The sequence below is a fragment of the Doryrhamphus excisus genome, chromosome 16 (assembly GCF_030265055.1).
Source record: "Doryrhamphus excisus isolate RoL2022-K1 chromosome 16, RoL_Dexc_1.0, whole genome shotgun sequence".
Taxonomy (NCBI): domain Eukaryota; kingdom Metazoa; phylum Chordata; class Actinopteri; order Syngnathiformes; family Syngnathidae; genus Doryrhamphus; species Doryrhamphus excisus.
The window spans coordinates 8,376,045-8,391,925 of record NC_080481.1 but is presented as its reverse complement, the minus strand read 5'-3'; the positions used below and the strand labels follow the sequence as shown (position 1 = coordinate 8,391,925).

Here is a 15,881-nt window from a genome sequence, read left to right as displayed (position 1 = left end):
AAAAAATGTCCACAAAAAATTATTGAAAAAGTCTGTATTTCATTTGTCAATAACAAAAGTAGCAATAATTAGTTCTTAAATTAAAAAAATCCACAAAAATAGTGTTTTTAAACTATCTGCATTTAATTTTTTCCATAATAAAAATAACAATTCGTATTTTATTTTAAATAGAAAAAAGATCCACAAAAGTTGTGATTTAAAATGTCTGCATTTAATTTGTCCTTACTAAATTATCATGATCAAAAGGTAAAACCATTGAAGGATCTTGAAACAAAGTATAAAAAAATATCTGCATCAGTATCAGGAACACTAACCCCGTTTTTGGTATTGGATGGCTACATTTACTCTCTAGTCACTTCTGAGGCCCCGCCAGCATCTTTCCCTGTTTACTTTTCACCCCCAGTGAGTGTTTTCTCAATTCACGTACGTTGCCAGAGTCAGCGTTGGCCCTGATATTCATCCATCCTAGGTTGTCTCCAACGGCTGCCAGGAGTGGAGGAGAGGAGCGGACAGATGAGCTCAGACGACAAGTGAAAAGGATGACGGTGGCCCACAATCGAGCCGAAAAGCTTGGAATCAGGTTGACGTCTTCAGCCCCGAGCGTATAATGGAAATATATTTTAAAAAAATACATATTAAACTGCACATTCAGTCTCTGTTGGTAACGGTTCATAGCAGTAAATCATGTGAAAGTCATCTTTTGGATCCCTCGAAATCATCATCAAGCCTTGGCTAAAGTTGCGCTTCCACTGACGTAATACTCTGCTGCCTCCCAGTGATGGACATATGAATTGCAAGCACTTATTGCACATAATCAATTACTCATATCTACAATACCTTGATACAGCATATGCAGACGCAAAGTTGTACATTTATAGTTTAATATAATTCTCTGGATCACTAGCTCTCAAATAGGGGTACTTGAGATAAAACTTACATACACCCACACATAAAACGTATATTTAAAACAAATTAATCAAATATAAAATAATTAGATATAAAAATAAAATGCAATGAAAACTTCTATAGTTAATATACCTGCACATCACACAAAGATTTATATACACACATACATTGGCTAATGTGTGAATCATTTAGACCCTAACAGTGCTTTATGTAATAATACAATGAAGGACAGTATATGGTTTTGCCCTCTCGGGGCTTTATTATTTAAGCAAAATGTACATATGTGTTCTAGTAATGGCGACATACACGCTTGGCAAACATCCACAGTGGTTAAAAAGTGTATGCAAAAGACCCCAAATCTGTATATATAGTAAATATCTGTAGTGTGTAGGAGTCAACGCATGTTTACATCACGTCTGCTATGAGAAACTCTGGACACTCCTTCAACAAAGCGTACATTCCGGCCTCGGGAAGTCAACACAGTTGGTACAGTTCCAAAATCCATCTGGTTGGCTTTTGAAGGAATCGTGTCAACCAAGCAGGGGTGCTTCAGAGTGATATCATTTATTTACCCTTTAAAGCTACAATATCTCCCACACACGCAACTTTTGGATGAAGTGCCTCCATAATGAGCTCACGCGAGAAATACAATATTTACAAATAAAGTAAAATGATACATCTTCCTGCACATGCGGCATATAAAATGTCCTTTAAAAATACGTAAAAACAATATCACTTATAGTGAGTGGTCCAACGTTGTTTTTATGTTCCGTGATTGTTGGGGATATCCCAGTGCAGTCCGAACTGAGACGATTACATTCACCTGCTCGGTCGTATACGCGCCACACACACAGAAACTAACACAAGGCACCTAATAGGAAGCAGCTACGAGGCTTTGGTTCAGAGATGACGGGTAAATCTATCCATGGAGAGTGACCGTGAAGAAGATGATCTGACAAAGTCAAGTTGGGCTGGACCACATCGGAGTCGCCATCGCCACAGAGACGAAGACAGGAGGATAGCGGGGAGGATAAAGAGAATGAGAGAGAACGATCTAGAAGGAAAGACAGGAGAGGATGTGCTTGAAACCGAAAGTGGCTGTTGGCTACATTGGCATATTTCAAAGTTAATACTCCAAAAATCTATACCGCTCACGTGTTGGCTTTTCACGTCACGTACAAACACGCGAAAGTGCAGTCAACCAGCTGCACTCGAACGCAACACAACGTGAAGGCAATCACAGACCGCTAGCAAGCAATACACACGGCTAACAACGACAGAGGAAGTTTCACTAGGAAAAAAGGGAGGCCATGACTAAACTAAAAGTGCTGTCACGATATGCTACTACTCACAAAAACAGGATAAATCCAAAATGCAATCTAACCTTTAGAGGTGAACTTCATTTCACGGGTGATCCTCGGTTTACGCTCCGTCAAATTCGAGACTCGCTTGAATAGTTACGGCGGAAGAATAGACTATGTACACAGTCACACCGTCCCGACTGAGTACTAAACCCATCCGCCACGAAACAAAGTAGTCCAAGTAACACATAAACCACCCCACCCCCCATGAACCAGAAAGTACTCAAAGTAGTAATAAATCGCCCTCTAAAATCGCAAAGTACTCTTAAAAGAAAACTGTACTCTGAACACATCTCCGTTTTCTCTGTTTTCTAACGAAGGAAAACTAGTTTCTTATGAGCTAGCTAACAATACACATCATTGGGGGGTACTTATTTCAACTGCAAAGCCCTTTGATTTGATATACTGTGATCATGCATTAACAACTCCATTGATTAGAAAATGTAGTATTAATGCTAATTTGCTGTATTTTAATTATTTAAAACATTACTCAAACTTCTTTCCTAGGTGCTTGGATTTAGCCCAGGAGCGTATGCTAGTTCTGTCAACAACAGTAACATAGATACAGCGACAACACTTACTATGTTCACTTTCCTTGGGATGGCTGCGTCTGCCAGCACAAGACGTGTGCTCCAGTCCTCAGGTAAAAAATGCTGACAACAAACGAACATCTTGTTGAGTCGTCGTAGCAAAATTGTGAGTTAGGTATCCACTCTTCCGTCTGAATGATGTTAACAATAGTATTCCGTGTTAGCTGCTACTGTAGCTTGGTTAATATACATTAACCACCATTATTTAAATATAAATTTAACCCGTAGTAGTATTCTATCTATTGTGTGTCTGCCTCTTCCAGTATTTTTGTCAAATGTAGGTGTTGTGCAATTCTGATTGTGCTATGTGAGTGTGTGACAGGAAGGCCTTCTATGAGAAGATATTCGATTAAAAATACATTGCGCTAATAAACTTGCTCCAAAGTTGTAATGATAATAATCTTACACAGTCTAGGAACGGATCGCGTAAGTAACCCGAGGACCACCATGCAGTTTCTAATGTCTACTGTAGACAAAAGCACAATACCACAAGCTGCCTATAGGACACGTAGAAGTGTAGTATGTAAAGACAGGCGTCAGCCATCTTAAGACACATCCTCCTTACACAGCTGCAGTGATTCCTATGAAGTGTTTCGGGACAATGTGTTTGCATGCAGGCATGACCAGTTAGTCCTATGAAGACACAGAGCACAGAGGCTGTTGGTTGTCATCATCATCATCATCATCATCACAGTTTCAGCCAACATCAGCACAAAAAAAGAAAACATACAAATTCTACTCCAGTGATCCAATTGCACTTCAGACTTAAAGGGCCGGTGCGCATGTTTCCAGTGATAATCAAGAAAAAAAAAAGGTTTGCGCTTTGATGCAGTGACACTGAGCCCTTTGTCGGACGCGGAACCATCCCATAATTCTTTGTGACATACTTGGCTGCTGACTTGGGAACAGTGGTGAAGGTCACTTTCAACCCAGTGCATGGGTTACACACACACTGCTAAGCTCAGTGACACCGATACATTGGATTAGCCTGCAGCTTGATTTTGCAGGCTCTGACCCGGTTTGTGTTTTTTTTAACCACAGTACAAATACACGTCATTACATTAAACAGAGGTCTCTGGCCCCGCCCCATTGCAGGAGGGCGTGGCATCGGTAAATCCCAGCAGGGGTGCGAAGGTGCAGTAGTCTGGTGGTTTTTGCCAGCGAGTCAACATGACTTTCTTGGTAAAAGATTCAGACCTTGTAGGGTGAGGCATGTTCCTGCGGTCGCTGGAACTCTGACGGCGGTCCAGGGGGGTGAACTCTGAAAGCTGACCCCTATAGAGTTTATCAGCATTCTGTTAGAAGGAACAAAAAAAATTAGGTTTAACTGGACAGGACCGCAGAAGCAAACATCCCAGCTGGCTTGACTGTTTAAATATACTATTTTTGTTTATTTAGCTGCTTTTATTCTAACAGTAGTCAACTGGGATGTTTTCCACAGCTTTCATAAATAACCATGCAATGATCACACCCACTAGATCAGGGGTGTCCAAAGTGTGGCCCGGAGTTAATTTTTTGGCTTGTAGCTCAAGTTTTTATTGTAAAGTAAAATTGTAAGTTATGATTACTGCAGTGTTTCCCATACATTCATTAATTTGTGGCAGGTCGCATCACTTCCGCTTTCAGTTCATGTGTGTGTGCGTGCTTGCCTTCTATGATCAATGAGTGGAGAAGTCCATAAAAAATTACATGCACATGCATTGTGGCCAATTATGCAGATTAGACAATGGCCACACATACCCTGTGGAAAACACTGCAATGAGTGAATTATTAGGTATTAGGCTTTGCTTTAAGATGTGGATGTTATGTTTAGATAACTTGTATCCTTCAAATTTTCACCGTTTGGACACCCCTTGCACTAGAATTTCCAAAGAAAAGCATGCACACCCAGTCACCGGAGGACGCCAGAGATCCAAACAGCATGCACTGTGGACACCCGAGAGGCTCCCCAGCATGCACAACCCGAACCTTCTTTGATGCAGAACAACCCACCATTGCACCATCACACACACTCTTGCAAGATAAGCGTTACCATGCTGAAGCCATCTAGGCTTCTGTCACAGCTAGCCCACCTAGTAAGGAGTCAGAACTCAGGCAGGCCTGGGCCTCCTCATAAGCTCTATTATCTGTCACATGCTGCGGATACAGACGTGGACACACACACACACACACACACACACACACACACACACACACGTACAGTTAAGAGCTTTCCCAGTCATACAACTTAACTTCCATGCAATGAAAAAATTAAATAAAAACAACAGTAAAGAAATGGGAAAGAGGCAGGCTAGAGAAAAGGCAGCGGGGGTGGGTCACCTCAGGGTGGGGTTAGAAACTGATTCTGCTGGAGGTCTTAGACAGCATAAAGATGGTGGAGGGCTCAGAGGCAAGGCACCGACGCTTCATCTGCCAGGGGAGCAGGACCACAGGACGACGGGGTGGGTAAGGAGGAACCAAGAGGTCAGAGGATGATGAGGACAGGACAGCACAGAGTTAAAGGGACTGTATGCAGTGACTGCTAAGAGGACGCCGACATTTGATATTGATAGCGATTTGGCAAAGGTTAGCTGCTAATGTTAGCTATCAGTGAGTGTATCGCCTATTGTAACAACATGAATGTTAATTGTAGGGGTGTCTGATTGACGTCTGATTGGATACAGATTCTGTTTTGTGGCTGACTATGGTCTATTATTTGTGGAAAATATTGAAAAACAAGTTATCTGTGGTATTCTGGTCACAAGGCATCAGTTATGTTAGCTCGGTGGCATGCTATGCTTAAACCAGCGGCTGTCTCTTGTGTCCCGGCAGTGATCCTGGATCCTGCATGTAAGAGTTGCGCAATGTGCTGTAAACAGAGAATAATAGGAGTCTTGTTTAATGTCTACAGGGCTCTAATAATGGTTAAAATGCGTTAAAATAGCTTTTCTATGCTCTACAAATATATTCAATTTATTAATACTGAATCTACCTTGTGGAAACACACTCATCACAGTAGGTGTGGAACCAATTAACCGCAATAAGCAAGGGATCTGCACACCTCTAGTAAGTTGTTGCTCGCCTCTCTGACACTGCTTTTGTGTGTGTGTGCAGACGTGCTATGATATCTGACATGAGCGGCAGTTTTCCTGAAATTTGGATCGTAATTGCAAAAATATAGATAATTTTGGTTGAAAAAAAAAAAAAGGAATCTTGAGCCAGCCGCATACAGCTCCTTTAAAGCTCAGGAGCATTATCAGTCAGGGCTATTAAGAGGTTAATTTAATCAAATGTAGCAGTTAGGTGGGCAGAGAGAAGTTCAAACCACAGAAACAAGATCTTTAGATTATTAGTTCTATAAGGGAGACATGAGGGTTTGGATCAAGGATCATATAGAACACTGCACACAAAACAGTTGCACATTTCTAACTGTTTCAGATTTCAGTACACACGTCAACTTGTGCTTGTCGTGAAAGAGCATGGACATGCACACACAGAGACTCACTGAACTTACATCCAAAAGAGCAGGAACATAGCCGAGGCCTGCATATATCTGCTGACCCACAGCCGTCGTTAGACATGACATGTGCTTTAACAGCTTTAAATCACACTATTTGTGTTGGAACATGTTGATCTGCTGTGCTGCGGAAAGTGAGTTTGTTACCTCTCGGGGGAGCTCACCTGGATACGTTCAGTTGTGGTGGGCCACAGCGCCCTACAAGTGACTTTCTTCAGCACGTCTGGTAAAAGGCTGGCTGTGATCAGAAGAACTATGCTGAACCAGGCTGGGCCGCTGGACAACATCTGCATGAAGACGTAGTACATCCTCTGGTAGTTGAGGAAAGGCCTGCAGCATGCACAACATGCTGCATCACACTTTGCAAAAACAATAAAATGATAGCGACACCTAAAAATATATCCAAAGCCTACCAGATGATTCCTCCCCACAGCAGAGAAAAGACAACAAAGAAGATCAGCGAGCCCCATATGACAAAGTGGTTGATCCAGGTCCAGTAATGGGTATCCAGGGCCAGCTGGACACAGACAAGACATGTCAATGTGTGTTCTTGTGTGTGTTCAACTGTGTATTTGTGTACCTTGAATGTCACCGTGAAGACCAGCACAGTAAACACCAGCGTCCCGAAGGTCCAGTTTCCAAACATCTGCAGAAAAAAGGAGTCGTTTCATGTCAAATAATATACAGTACATGCGAGTCACAAACCACGGCAGTAGTGTACAGTGTACTGCATATGACACGTTCTCTGAACCTGCACAATAATAACAATCTGACAAGGGAGTTGATGTCCACATAGTATAAAGATAACTTCAAGAAAAATAGCACTGTCAGTGATAACTGATAATGATTGGACTTTTAGATAATAATGAGTGTAATAACATTTTAGTCACATGGGTCATTTAGCCCCATAACTACTACTAGAATCTAAACCGAAGGCAGACAAGACGCGTCCAATTCTAATTAACACGCGTGATGCGGTGGACACAAAAGGTAACGATTGTTATTGGCTTACCAAAGTTCCTGTACTTGGTCAAGTGACGTTTAGAGTAAATGTAAGATTGACTTAATCATTACTGCACCTCAATAATGCAACAATAGCAAGCATGGAATTTCCTTGTAAGATCTCTGCAGGTTCGGGAAGCGTGTTATATACACAACATACCCTCAAAGTCATTCTAACAACCGTGGCCACATGAAAAGTGCCCAAAATTAGCACGACTCAATCAATCAAACAGATGGTGAAGACAGCAGTACGAAGGGGAGGGAGGAGCATGATGTGATGTTAAAATGGTAACTGGGAATGTTACATTGAAACAATGACATGGCGAACAAAACACCTGCTTTCTGTTAAGTGGAAACCACTCAATTGTGCATATGGTAAAGATAATGAGTCAGTTGATTTCTTGTTGTGATAACTGTGGGAGAAAGTAAATTTCCCTTCGGTATAACTACAATAGAGAAACGTGTTGAAGAATAAGAAATGAAACATCTTACCAACATGGCACCATGACTACAAAAAATGCAGCGAAATAGGATTTATTCAGCCACAAAAAGTCAAATCATTAAGACAAAATAACATTTTAATAATAAGCGCAAAAATTGAAGCACAGAACAGCGAGTGATGACTGTATATAAACGATGTGTATCTGTATCCAACTGTTCACTAAAGGGGTCAGGGGTCACGGTTCGGTACGCATGTGTATCCAACAATATGTAACACAGCGGCACACTTTTTGTTTGTGTTGGTAACCAATCACTCAGCGGTGAGTCAAACTTTTGTTTTTAAATGATATTGTCCGATGGTGCCATTGAAAAGTGGGGATGCAAACGTGGTTGGCGTGATGCATTTAATTGCCGTATTTTCAAAACAGTGCCATTATAGAAATTTATATTACAGCCGAGTTAAGATAACCTTTTGTTTGTTAGTTTTTCCTATTTTACGATGTTACAAAGTTGCTTTTTTGATATCTGGCCAACTGGCAATGTAGTTTTGAATTGGGTTTACAACCCCATTGACTTGAATGAAATTGTTACATAACAAGATTGAACTGAAACATTGATAATTATGTCTTAATGTTTACTGAATTACACTGATATTCAACTGCACTTACAAACTGAAATGTGAATTTATGGTCTCGGTCAGAGTGACTCATATTGAATACATTCATATTGCTAATGCTGTACAAAATGTAGCATGAATTGCTTCATGAAGTTATTTGATATGACTAACAAAATGACCTGCTAAGAATGCACCACATGGATCTCTACCAGATACATTTATGTTGATATCATCTTCATATTGACAGCTGAATATGTATTTCTTTTTCTACACAAACGTCTATGTGAGTATTCCACAAACCTACAGTTGGTAAGTCTACAGCAAACATCAAGAAAAGGGAGTGATGAGATGAGGTGTGTGCACAAACAGTCGTTGGTTTGGCGTGAGGCTGGAATCGGAGGGGTGACAGTGAGACGTGGGCGGGCTTACCATCTGTGTGTTGGTTGTCATTAGCTGGGAGTAGGAAAAGAAGCATAAAGAAAAAGCAACACAAAAGGTAAGAGGAGAAGAAGAAGAGGGCCGTAAGAAGAAGAAAATCATAAGAAATAATAACAGTCTGATAACAGGAGAAAATAAATAAACGGATGCAAACAGAGAACCCAGAAGGTAGAGAATAACACCGGCCGAGAATGAAAGAAGGCAAGGTTGGTGACATTGGAGCTTACAGTCTACTACTCAGACACTGTGGCCATTTCGATTGAGGCTTTTTCTGTCATCTGGCTTTGGATTAAGTGCGTTCATATCCTTACCTGAGTCGATTTTATTCACTTTACATTCAACTGTGATGGTTTGACAAATGCAACAAAACGTGTTTCAAATCTCCCAAGGCTGCTTGATGCTACCTGTCCGTTGCTGGTGAAGGTGGTGTTGTCAAACAGGAAGTAAGCACCAAAGAACATCACAACGGCGTCATAGACACCCAAGACAGTCCAGTATATAAAGCTGGGCCACCGCAGTAGCGAGTTCTTGGCAATGTCTCTGTAGAGGTAAAAAGAAGCACATACAAAGTACATATCAAAACTTAAGTACTACCATATTTATATGTAATGGACCACTCATCCCTATAAGCAGAACACGCGCTGTGTGTTGGCCCCAAGGCACCAGTTGGTGCAAGGGGGTGCATTCTTGGCAAATGTGCAAAGTATGCACAGCACTGCCGAAGTAATGTCAGCGTGAAAAAAGCTAGGTCTAATCTGACACCGTGCCTGTTGCCGGTGAGTCCCTTGTGGTGTAAAGGTACAGCTGCTGCTTTTTTAAGGCAGAGGGGTGCAGCTTCAATCGTGTTTCTTCTTATTCTGTTAATTTAGTTCCTTTGCAATGACTATTGTGACTAATGTGGATAGAAACAATCAGGACAATGAGCGCTGACCTGTACAGAGACGGGTCCTTCTTGAGGATGTCCATGTTGATGTGCTGCTCAACAAGACTGTAGAGCAGAATGGGCAGTGAGGTGAAGCTGATGTTGTACAGAGTCAAGTACGCCGTATCATACAGCGGCTGAGGAGAGAAACAATGACACTTGATCTCTTGTGGTGTCCTTGTGTACGTTACAGTGTCACTACCTGCTGTGAGAAACCACAGAAAAACTGGTATAGGAACTGGGGAAAGATGAAACAGACGTTCTGGTGGAGAGAAGCAGAAAATATGGTCAATTTATGCATTTTGCATAAAAACAACTAAACACTATAAGTGACTGTACCTTGTAAAAGAAGTACTGTACAAGCTCAGAGATGCGTATGTAGTAATAGTGTCCATGGACAAGCAGCATCTTCTTGAGGTGTTTGAATTTTGGGATGGCGTAGTCACTGTTCCTCACTGCCTGACGGCCCTCCTTCCCCATGATACCTGGAGGATGAGCGGGACAGCCTGGTTGTCATAAAGCTCCCCACCCCAGCTTTAAATGCTTGCTTGTGCCAAATGTGCTCACCAATGCCAACGTGGGCCTCGAGGATCATGCTGACATCATTTGCTCCGTCGCCGACGGCAAGTGTGATGGGATGCTCCTTCGATGTTTTGATCAGCTTCACAATCTATAAAAGTCCAAAAAGTCCAATCTAAAAAAGTCCAAAAAATGATCCAATTTAGATGCCTTCGTACCTGTGCTTTCTGAAGGGGTGCCATTCGACAGCAGAGGACGGCGCTGCAGTTGCGGCAGATTTCCAGGAAAATCTCTTTGTAATTCCCTGAGTTGGAGTCCCCCTGGACAGGCTTCATCACTGCCGAAAGTGTGGCTCCATCGATGATGAGACCGTAGTCGGAGTAGTCACCTGATAAACTGCAAAATCACATGACTTGCTTTTTATTTTGTACAAATGATGCACCTTTGATCATTAATCTGCAATTACATACGCTTCCCCTATTTGGTGGTGTGGTATATGTAAAAGTAAAATGTAAAAAAGAAAAGCATAATTTTTCTAATTTTATATTATAAAATAATTTAATAGTATACATTAAATGAGACAGTTGATGTACGAAGTGATGAACAAGATTTAAAAAGACTGTCTTAAAGCATGCAAACACACCCAGAGATGTCCCTGCTCCAGCCACCGTGCTGCCTGAGGACGGTTCTGCTCAAGTCAAACAGGACATCGTGAAGGCTCTGCTCCTCGGTGCGCTTGGTGGTCAACTCCAGGATCTGCGTGTTGCGGTGAAACAACTTGCTGGCGTAGCAGGTAGCGGCTGCCGTCTCCATCTTGTCACCGGTCAGTACCCACACCTTCATCCCGGCTTTGTGCAGAGACTCGATGGTGTCTGCCGCTTTTTCTTGTAACCTGAAATGGACAAGTTGCAGAAAAAGAAATGAGTACGCAGAACAACAGGCTGGGGCGACTGGTTTGCTGCACAAAAATGACCGCAATTGAGAGTAAGCACCCAAGCGCAAAGAGTGTAAGACTATTTTCCCCTGCCTCGCTCGGAATAGCACAAGCTGACCTGCAATGCCCTCCTGGCTAACAATGTATTTTCAAGTCGCCTTTGTGGTGAGTGTGTGATAGGGCATGAACTGCCACTTGCATCATTCAACTAACTAGAAGTTGGGAAGAACTTGTTAAGGCAATAGCACGCGCACAATCAGTAGTTGGCGCTGTGAGATAATGGGTGGAAGCAAGAAGGGTAAATAGATGTCTGGATGCTGTCGGCTACCTGTCTTCCACGGCAGTGGCTCCTAGCAGGATGAGATCTTTCTCAATGAGGTCATAAGCCTCCGCCAGTTGTTTGTCCCGGTCCTGGAGTGCCAACTTGGCCCCGCTTAGCTTGAGGCAGACCTCCTGGTACTGTGATGGACTGAGCGGCCGATAGGCCACACACAGCGTTCTCAGACCCTCCTGAGGAGAGATTCCATTCAGGTAGGATGAATGCATGAAAATACATATTTATAAAAGTTGTCCGATAATATTCACTGATATTGGCATGAAAATTAAGTGTCTGTTCATATCGGCATCATTTTTTCATGTAGGCTTAGATTTGTCTTCTCCGTTAAAAATAAAATTTAAAAACTGCATTTTGTGTTCACATTGACTCATATTTAAATGTGATGATCTGAAGCAAGCACTTAACAAATAAACACTTTTTCACACCACTGTATCTGCATCAGTTGATATCGGTATCACAAATGAAGCTCTGCACTGCATGGGTATATGGGATATCGGAAGAATACCAAGCATCTGTAATATTTTTGTCAGTGTGTGTTCTCACCACTGCATTGTGCTCCACCCGAGCTCTGACCTGATCCACCTTGCCCGAGATGACTCTTGGGAAGATGGAGGAGTCTGCTCCTTTGCAGAACAGGTAGATCTCACCTACAAAAAAAAAGATCTAAATAAGGGAGAAATCTCAGGGGTAAATCCAAACCGTATATCCACAGTACCAGTGCTGGCCCTGACAATGACGCTCATTCTCCGCCTGACTGAGTCAAACGTCAGAACTTGGAGTAGCTCAAACCTGTTGAAAAAAACAAATACCGCTGCAGTGCATGGAGCAAACCAGTTTCACAGAGTCACTAACCTCTCAATTTCATCGTCTCTGTTCAATATCTCCATGTGACTGTCCTTGAGTCTTAAATATGTGAAACCGAGCCTGCATGGCAACACATATATACATACACATTTATATTCTCTATGAGCTAAGGTTGCAAGGACAAATCATTTGTGTGTGTGTGTGCGTCAGGCACCTCTTCATGCCCTCAACCAGCGCCACCTCATCTGGGGATGACGATATGTAAAAGGAAGTTGACTTTCCTTGGTGGATGCCGTGCTTGATGCCGTCTACCGTCTCTTCCTCTTTCACCTGCACAGTGTGGCATAAGCACAGCGCCCGGAAGAACAGCTCCTCGTGCTCCTGTCATTGAAAAGCAACAAGTTTCAAACACACACGAACATAAAGAAAAACCCAATGGATGATAAGGCCTCACTGACCCTGGCCTCGGGACCTGGTGATGTGTCAATCATGTCCATACTAGCCGCACCAGGCATCACCTGGACAGCATGAGATGATAAGAGATAAGGCATATATAAGGGATGGTAGGTAAGAAGTACCATAACAATTACCTGTCCATTACAGATTGCTTGGGCTACATAAACGTGTCCGTCTACACAACACTCAATGAACTCCATGTTGTTCTCCGTCAGCGTGCCTGTCTTATCAGTAAACACGTACTCCACCTGGAGAGATGAATTCAAGGCGACATCTACAGTACACGGCTGCTGAAAGAAAGATATGCAAGAAGGGAAAGACGTTGAGGAACCTGGCCCAGTTCTTCATTCAAGTCTGACGTGTTGACCACTGCTCTCTCCCCGAGCTCCTCGTCCAGCATCTCATCATCCCACATGATGAAATAGGAGCCAAGAAACTTCTGCATCTCCACGGTGACGTACATGGAAACGGGGATAATGTAGTTGAAGAGAACCATGAAGGCCAGGAAGTCTGTGAAGGCCCTGATCACCTGAGGAGGCAAGAGAAGGTTGAGCCAAGGTATAACCCTTTTTTTTCGAAGTGTGAAAAGACTCACTATGTGTCTCTGCCTCTCTGCCTCCGTCCTCTCATTGTACCAGGGCTCGTCTCTGCTGGGGTCAGCCTGCCACGCATATTTGAGGACAGTATTGATGAGGGCTTTGCTGATGAGAATGCACAGGTAGACCACCAAGTAGGCGTTCATTGACCTGCCGATGATAAGAGCTGTCAAGAAACGAATCCTCTTTGCTACATGGATGGATGTTAAAGCAGGTGAAAATGACCCCCCCCCCCCCCCCAGGTGGTGCAGGGAATGAATAGCCTTAACATTCTGCTAATTACAAAAAGGTTCAAAAAGTACTTTTCGACGGCAGAGCGCTTCTGAGACTTGCACTGGTAGTTAAGAGCCATCTTTGTTTCCATCCCAGTGTAGATGGCAGTCGCTAAAGGGCGGGAGAGAAAATATTTCTCATCTTTAGGGAGCATCACCAAATAGTTGAAGTGATATGTTCCTAAAAGCTTCCATTTTAATTTACCGTAAATGTACTCCGTGTTCTTCAGTGTGGCTCCTCTGAGAAGGAGGTTCTCTGATCCTAGTGGCCTGCAAGAAACATTAGTGTCAAAAAACATTTCAGGAAGACTTTAATATACACAATAATGCACATGTACTAATATCTGTTATTGCTCTTGCAGTCCAACAATGAGTGCAGAAATATGCCCAGTACAGTGGAACCCGTTTATGTCCACAACTCTCGGACTGCCTGATATCAGTTCTCAAGATTACCAAAATTTTAATGTAAATACTTTTCAACCTATGACAGTTTTTTGACATGGTTTACCTCCATTTGTGCATAGTCAAACTTCGCTTCATGCCCGCCCCAGTTGTCGTTTGATTCGGTTTTGGTAGAAACATTTGCCAAAATGTTTTCCTCCCTCGGTTTACAGACAATATTGCACTAAGGAAATCGCGACCTCATGTATCAAATGAAAGAACCTAAAGTTGCAGACTCACCAATTGTTAAATAACTCCATAGCTATTTCTACGTGGAAATTGGGAGCCTACTGTATTTTCTACCAGAAAATTTGCCACGGTTTCTGGCTAGTCTTTTGGAATTAATAACAAAAAGTAAGGTATCACTGTATTTTGATTGGGATTTTTGTGTTTTCATATGATATTTTATACTCCGTATTACGGCTTCAGCTGTAATGTTGTTGTATGTCTTGACTATAATGACAATAAAGCTTTCGTACAAATTTTCCTTCCAGTGGCTATCAATCTAAAAAGAATGATTAAGTGGGTGCAATTTTCTCGCTGCTGTGGTAGAATCCATGCTTTTCCTTTGCACTGAACAGGAAGTTATCCTGATCCTGGTGTAGGTGTTGGGTGAAGAACAGTGATTGAGCATGTACTGCATGTCAACATCAACCTAAGCAGAGACTTTGCACTAATAATTACAAGTTGAATAGGGTTGCACTGTACGTGAGCTACGCATTCTAAAATGACCTTGCCACAGGCTCGTTGTCCATGTAGATGTTGATGCGGCCCACAAATCTATGCAAAAACACAAAACAGGTTACTTATTGTGGAAGTGTCGCTGGTCTGGTTTAAGCAGCAGCACGTCTCACTGACTTGTACAGGTCTGGTTGTGGTTGTTCACATTCTATGGTAGCATGGATGGTGTCCACCTCCTTTTCGGAATTGTACGCTTTGGTGTCCTGCACTGCGTAGTACGTCTGTGGGTGGAGGAAGGAGAGAACATTCCTGACACAACAACTCTATGGAGTAACCATCCAACATAAGTACACACGACTGCACACCTTGTGGCTGCTTTCCCCATCCAGACTGGCTGTGGTGACATAGCAGGTCCCATCGTCTCGTGATGAAGAGAGCAGGATGAGATCACAGGGGAACGACTCGTTTTCCTTTACAAAGACAATGTCTCCCACCTGAGGCAAATAAACATGCTGTATGGAGTGATATATATATATTGGATTGTGGATTGTGACATTCACACAAAACACACCCGTAGCTTGCAACTCTGCTTGCGGATCACTTTGCCATGTTGCACCACGTGGACAGGACACTGGTTGACGGCGTTGTCGGCTTTGTGTCTCAGCCAGTCCTCATAACCCTGAGAGACAGACCGTGTCTTATTGTCGCATGGTAACAAGCAATATAACATGACGGTGCTGCCGAGCTTGGGCTCTCACCTGTTTGATTGCTGTGACAGTGATGACAAAGACGAGCGGAAGTCCACTAGTGACTGGGCTGGTGGGCGTGTCGATTATCAGCTAGGGAGAAACAATCAAAGACTCTTGGAAATAGGACGCAGCAATGAGAATGCAAGCCCCAGCCCAATTTATGGCAAGTGAAGTGAAATGAAGAACGAGCAAAGAACATAAAAGGCTGGACGACCTCAGGGTTTAAGGTTCCAGACTGTGCTGTGGTAGCCGAATGAAAAAGTGCTGCTGCATGAAAATTAGGGATGCACTCATCCACTTCCAATCCCAATCCCTGAATT

General features: G+C 42.7%; 1 protein-coding gene across 16 annotated transcripts in view; it reads right to left on the bottom strand.

The window, feature by feature from the left end:
- The window catches only part of atp11a (ATPase phospholipid transporting 11A), a 54,479-nt gene that overhangs the window by 21,272 nt on the left and 17,326 nt on the right, over positions 1–15,881 (bottom strand). Inside the window, exons 4-33 of one of the 16 annotated variants that reach the window (XM_058050932.1) lie at positions 15,571–15,651; positions 15,384–15,491; positions 15,178–15,306; positions 14,990–15,093; positions 14,864–14,911; positions 13,896–13,960; positions 13,721–13,802; positions 13,418–13,568; positions 13,154–13,351; positions 12,957–13,070; positions 12,825–12,884; positions 12,581–12,747; positions 12,415–12,486; positions 12,278–12,351; positions 12,106–12,209; positions 11,554–11,735; positions 10,935–11,183; positions 10,510–10,687; positions 10,340–10,442; positions 10,112–10,257; positions 9,975–10,034; positions 9,782–9,909; positions 9,255–9,390; positions 8,842–8,865; positions 6,934–6,999; positions 6,767–6,870; positions 6,518–6,683; positions 4,055–4,152; positions 3,423–3,490; positions 1,814–1,960 (exon numbers count right to left, since the gene is read on the bottom strand). In XM_058050932.1, coding sequence (XP_057906915.1) covers positions 3,439–3,490; positions 4,055–4,152; positions 6,518–6,683; positions 6,767–6,870; positions 6,934–6,999; positions 8,842–8,865; positions 9,255–9,390; positions 9,782–9,909; positions 9,975–10,034; positions 10,112–10,257; positions 10,340–10,442; positions 10,510–10,687; positions 10,935–11,183; positions 11,554–11,735; positions 12,106–12,209; positions 12,278–12,351; positions 12,415–12,486; positions 12,581–12,747; positions 12,825–12,884; positions 12,957–13,070; positions 13,154–13,351; positions 13,418–13,568; positions 13,721–13,802; positions 13,896–13,960; positions 14,864–14,911; positions 14,990–15,093; positions 15,178–15,306; positions 15,384–15,491; positions 15,571–15,651 — 3,249 coding nt within the window. In that variant the 3' untranslated portion in view covers positions 1,814–1,960; positions 3,423–3,438. Of the gene's footprint in view, positions 1–658; positions 4,153–4,889; positions 4,994–5,176; positions 5,267–6,031; positions 6,390–6,517; positions 6,684–6,766; positions 6,871–6,933; positions 7,000–8,841; positions 8,866–9,254; positions 9,391–9,781; positions 9,910–9,974; positions 10,035–10,111; positions 10,258–10,339; positions 10,443–10,509; positions 10,688–10,934; positions 11,184–11,553; positions 11,736–12,105; positions 12,210–12,277; positions 12,352–12,414; positions 12,487–12,580; positions 12,748–12,824; positions 12,885–12,956; positions 13,071–13,153; positions 13,352–13,417; positions 13,569–13,720; positions 13,803–13,895; positions 13,961–14,863; positions 14,912–14,989; positions 15,094–15,177; positions 15,307–15,383; positions 15,492–15,570; positions 15,652–15,881 lie in introns of those variants that run through there. The other 15 variants (XR_009119737.1, XR_009119736.1, XM_058050929.1 and 12 more) reach the window with 15 other exon arrangements.